Source organism: Sinocyclocheilus anshuiensis, unplaced genomic scaffold (assembly GCF_001515605.1).
Source record: "Sinocyclocheilus anshuiensis isolate Anshui unplaced genomic scaffold, SAMN03320099.WGS_v1.1 scaffold1371, whole genome shotgun sequence".
Taxonomy (NCBI): Eukaryota; Metazoa; Chordata; class Actinopteri; order Cypriniformes; family Cyprinidae; genus Sinocyclocheilus; species Sinocyclocheilus anshuiensis.
Window position 1 is genome coordinate 15,963 of NW_015539833.1, and position 4,214 is coordinate 20,176.

General features: G+C 39.6%; 1 protein-coding gene and 1 long non-coding RNA gene across 2 annotated transcripts in view; both read right to left on the reverse strand.

The window, feature by feature from the left end:
• Positions 1–468: 468 nt before the first annotated feature.
• On the reverse strand, positions 469–1,923 carry LOC107684318 (DAN domain family member 5-like). Its single transcript, XM_016480551.1, has 2 exons — positions 1,456–1,923; positions 469–744 (listed from the first exon to the last, which is right to left on the reverse strand). Exons 1-2 carry the CDS (start codon positions 1,921–1,923, stop codon positions 469–471), a joined length of 744 nt encoding a protein of 247 aa, XP_016336037.1.
• A 1,218-nt stretch (positions 1,924–3,141) lies between these two features.
• Positions 3,142–4,214, reverse strand: part of LOC107684319 (uncharacterized) — a 2,989-nt gene continuing 1,916 nt past the window's right edge. The window contains exons 3-4 of the long non-coding RNA XR_001633840.1: positions 3,624–3,699; positions 3,142–3,545 (exon numbers count right to left, since the gene is read on the reverse strand). This is a non-coding gene — a long non-coding RNA (uncharacterized LOC107684319). The remainder of the gene's footprint in view (positions 3,546–3,623; positions 3,700–4,214) is intronic.

The window sequence follows — 4,214 nt, forward strand, 5'->3', positions numbered from 1 at the left end:
ACAAAATACAACAAATATACTTTTATCCGCAAGATTAATGTTGTGTAGTCAAGAAACCGGGCCACTTTTGACAGCCATTGCAATGTGGTTCAATTTACCTCAATTCACATTATTCTTTATGTAAACAACAGAGTAAACTAAAGTTTAAAAAATGCTGAAATCATTTTCATGCAACAGCGACAGTTATCGGTGAAGCTATGAAATGACACGTAACCATAAAACTCCTGGATTCTTCAAAAATGTAGACTCAAGTGCTGCATCGTCATTACAATTAACACGCAGATACCGCTGAATATCAGACGGCAGTTCACAGAACTATTTTACATTCTGAACCGAATCTATTTCGGTCACTCATCAGACACGCAACACAAATCTTCCACATGTATGTGGCTTCGTAATCCTCAAATACACACACCGTTAGTGCACTTAAATATTAGAACGCTTAAAATAAAAACTTTAAAATGCCTGTTATAAATGAAACATTTCCGTGTTCTGAACTTTGACCTCTTCACTACTAGTTTCGCATTTGCACTCCTCAACGACCACGACGCGCTTCTCGCGCACCTCTGTCCCGCAGCGCAGGGGCACAAGCACGGAGCGCGATTTAGAGGGCCCGCATCGCGTGCACTGGGCTCCTTGCTGTCCAGGAGACTCTCCGCTGGAGGGGACGAACATGGAGCTGCACTGACCGTAGCAGAGGTTATTGTGAACGGTCACCGTCTCACAGCCGCCCTCTGTTACGCGCTGTGAACAGAAAGTCACTTTAAAAAATATAGCACAAAAACAAACAATAGGCTAAACGAACACTAACAAATAAATGTAGGCCTAATACCCATTTAAGCGATGGCAAGCTGTTTCAGACAAGTCCGTTTCCAATTAAACTGTAAAATATGATCAGTTCAATTGTCATTCTTAACATATAGGCTAATGTTTAGTGTTTTTTTGTTTATAGCCTAAATTCTCTTGTTTATATTTTCCCTTTGGTCACGATGTTTGCATCGTTATGTTTTAGCAATATTACTGGATGTAGGCCTATCTATCCATTAAATGACAATTTATTAAACGCCGATGACTTCTGTAATTGTTACGCGTTTTTTATTTTGATTTTTTTATTTCGATTTTCATTTAGGCTATTTCAATGTGGTCAAACAACTGCAATGAACGTAGGCTATCACTAAAGGTTTGACACTATATTATTTTACTTAAATTTTTGAAGACAGCAGTTAAATTTAAGTTTATATTTTCATAGTGGATACCAAATAGGGCAGCACTTCATTAATAATGTATAATTTGTTATAACAATATAGCCTATATAAGAAAATATATATAAGAAAATCTCGACCACCTGTGTAGCTAATACAGTATAATCAAGTCGTGTATATCACAGAACCTTCAACCTTCAATTAATTATAAATAAAACGCGTCTGACATTGACTTGAAAAATAAAAATCATACCTGTGCGAAGGGCACTGCGGCACAGCTCTGTTTGGTCATGTCTTTGGGATTGATGCGTAGCGCCACGGCCTCTTTGCTTCGCTCGCTTTTGTGCATCACTTTCTGCCACATCTCCAGACCCTGTTTTCTCCTGGCGTCTACACTGGTGCTGCTCGCGCTCACCTGAGGGAGCAGGGCCGCAGGTTTGTTAGGGGCCAGGACTGACGGACCGGGACGTCCTAGGGCCAAAAAGGCAGGAAACGCGCCTCGACGTGGTGAGTTTTTGGACTGCACGTGACTACCGGCGGCCCGTCGCAGAAAATGAGGGCTGAGTTTGACAACTCTGACAGATCCCCGAATAGGTTCGTCTGGTCCATTCCCGGAAAATTCTAAATCTTTCGCGACGTGTCGGTGAAAGTCGCTGCGAGGAAAAGCGCCAACCAAAGTGACCACTGACAACAGAATAAAAGAGCTGATTTGAAACGTCATTTTGCAGAATTGGAGAATATTACAAACTATACTCGGGAATTGATTTCTTTTCCTCCACTGTCGCTCAAGAAATAGTCGCAGAAAAAAGTTTTGTTTTTTTTTGTCAAATCTCGTGGTTCAAGGTTCCGTATGGTCACCTTGCTGTCGTTGTGGACATGAAGCCAGAGCCGACGACAATTATATAGGCCTACTCTCAGCGGGTTCTTTCATGACTGGTCATCATTGTTTTATTATAGGGGTGAATATAGCTTGTACCTGTCCGAGTAGTGGCTGTGAGTGACAGGTGAGTTTTCGTGGGGTAGTGACAAGTGCACCTTTCATCTCATCTCTTTATCACGCCGTGGGAACGGAAAAGCTTTGCTGTTGTGTGCTTTTTCGCATTTATTTTTTTACAATGTCAGTACATTTTTATTTTACAACTTAAGCATCATCGATTGATGCGGTCTTGTGTAGCCTATGTGTATAGGCTATGTAGAGGTAGGCTTGTGTATTTATTTATTTATTAGTTATACAAAAAAAAAAACACACACACACAAAAAAACGCATGGGCTAAATTAACCAAGATAGTAAAACAAGAACATTAATAGTAATACGGTTACGAAATTGTTCTTAATGTCACAATGAAAAAACATTGTGCACAATAATCACTTACTTGCGTGTTTATGGCTAAATAATTGGTTTCTTTCTCACGGGTAGGCCTACTGAAGCTCTTGCTCACCTGAAGTTCAAACAGTCAGATGTTGAGCTCAAGTGTTAAGTGTTTCCTATCTTTAGTGTGCATGGCAAGTAGTCTGAATCATATTTACGACCTTTAATAATCCCTTTGGGGGAAAAAACTTTCCCAAGGGGAACAGGCAACAAAGGGACTTCCTTGATGTAAGAAAAGGATTTACCACATGATGTAAATATTTCTCCAGATTTGAACTTGAACTGCCATTTATTTGCAACTTTGATTTTGGACTGAGCCACATAATGCTTATTACAAATTAATCACTTCACGAGGACCAAACTAAATTTTCCATTATAATTCAACAATCCAAACAACAAATCCATTTTTGGCTTGTAATAATTGGCTATTGCTAAAGAAAGACAAAAACACTCTAAAAATCATTGGGTGTTTTGCACTTCAAATAAAACAAAGTCTCACCATATATGAATTTAAAAAAAGCTATAAGACTGTTGTACAAACAACAAAAATAAGGAATCTCACACGTGTGTGTTTGCAGAAGATTGAAATGTGATGATTTATGTTGATCAAATAATACCAGAGGACAATACACAATCTGGAAAAACTTGGTTTGTTTAGAGAGTGAAGTTATTCTCTGACATTATTTATCTGTATATTTTACTAAGTGTATGTATAATGACTACAGTCTATTAGCATAATTGTGCATGTAAACGCATTCAGTGTCCAGCAGGTGGAGCCAATGACTTTGTGTCTAACTAACCAATGCCCTGTATAGGACTCCTAATATGGAACAAAGTTCATCGTTTTATCTTGGTTTATCCTTGCAGAGCTGGACCCTCCTGAGAGCAGCAGACATTCTCTGTTGGCCGAGAAATGACTGAGGATGGCTGGAATCTCTCGCTTCATTCTCTGATATCTGATGGAACGCTGCGGTCTAAGAATGACAAGGTCAAATGTTTGATAAAGTATACAGATACACACACTTACACGCTAATGACACACATACACTGACCATACTACGCCATGCATTTGTTATAAAGTTTTCGTCCTTGTGATGTCTGCTGACATCCGAGTTTGGTCTCTGAGAGCTGGAAAAAAAGGGAGATGCACTCTTTTATTGTGTCTGAATTTCTTGTAATAAACATTTTATCGATTCACGCAACTCACTCAAATTCCCTTAATAGGGATAGTTCACCCAAAAATGAAAATTACCCCATAATTTATTCACCCTCAAGCCATCCTAGGTGTATATGACTTTCTTCTTTCAGACGAATCCAATCGGAGTTATATAAAAAAATATCCTGGCTCTTCCAAGCTTTATAATGGCAGTGAGTGGGTGTTTTTTTTCAACAGTCCAAAAGAAGTCCAATAAAGCACATCCATCCATAATAAAAAGTGTCCCACATGGCTCCGGCTCCTGAAGCGAATCAATGCGTTTTTGTAAGAAAAATATCCATATTTAAAACTTTCTAAACTGTGATCTCTAGCTTCCGCTAACTGTCCTACGCGCGTTCATTCCGGCGGATGACGCAGGACGTAGCGTAAGGTCCGGTGAGAAGTGACGAATGCGGAAGCCTTTATTCACCCCCCCCCCGCCCCGGAA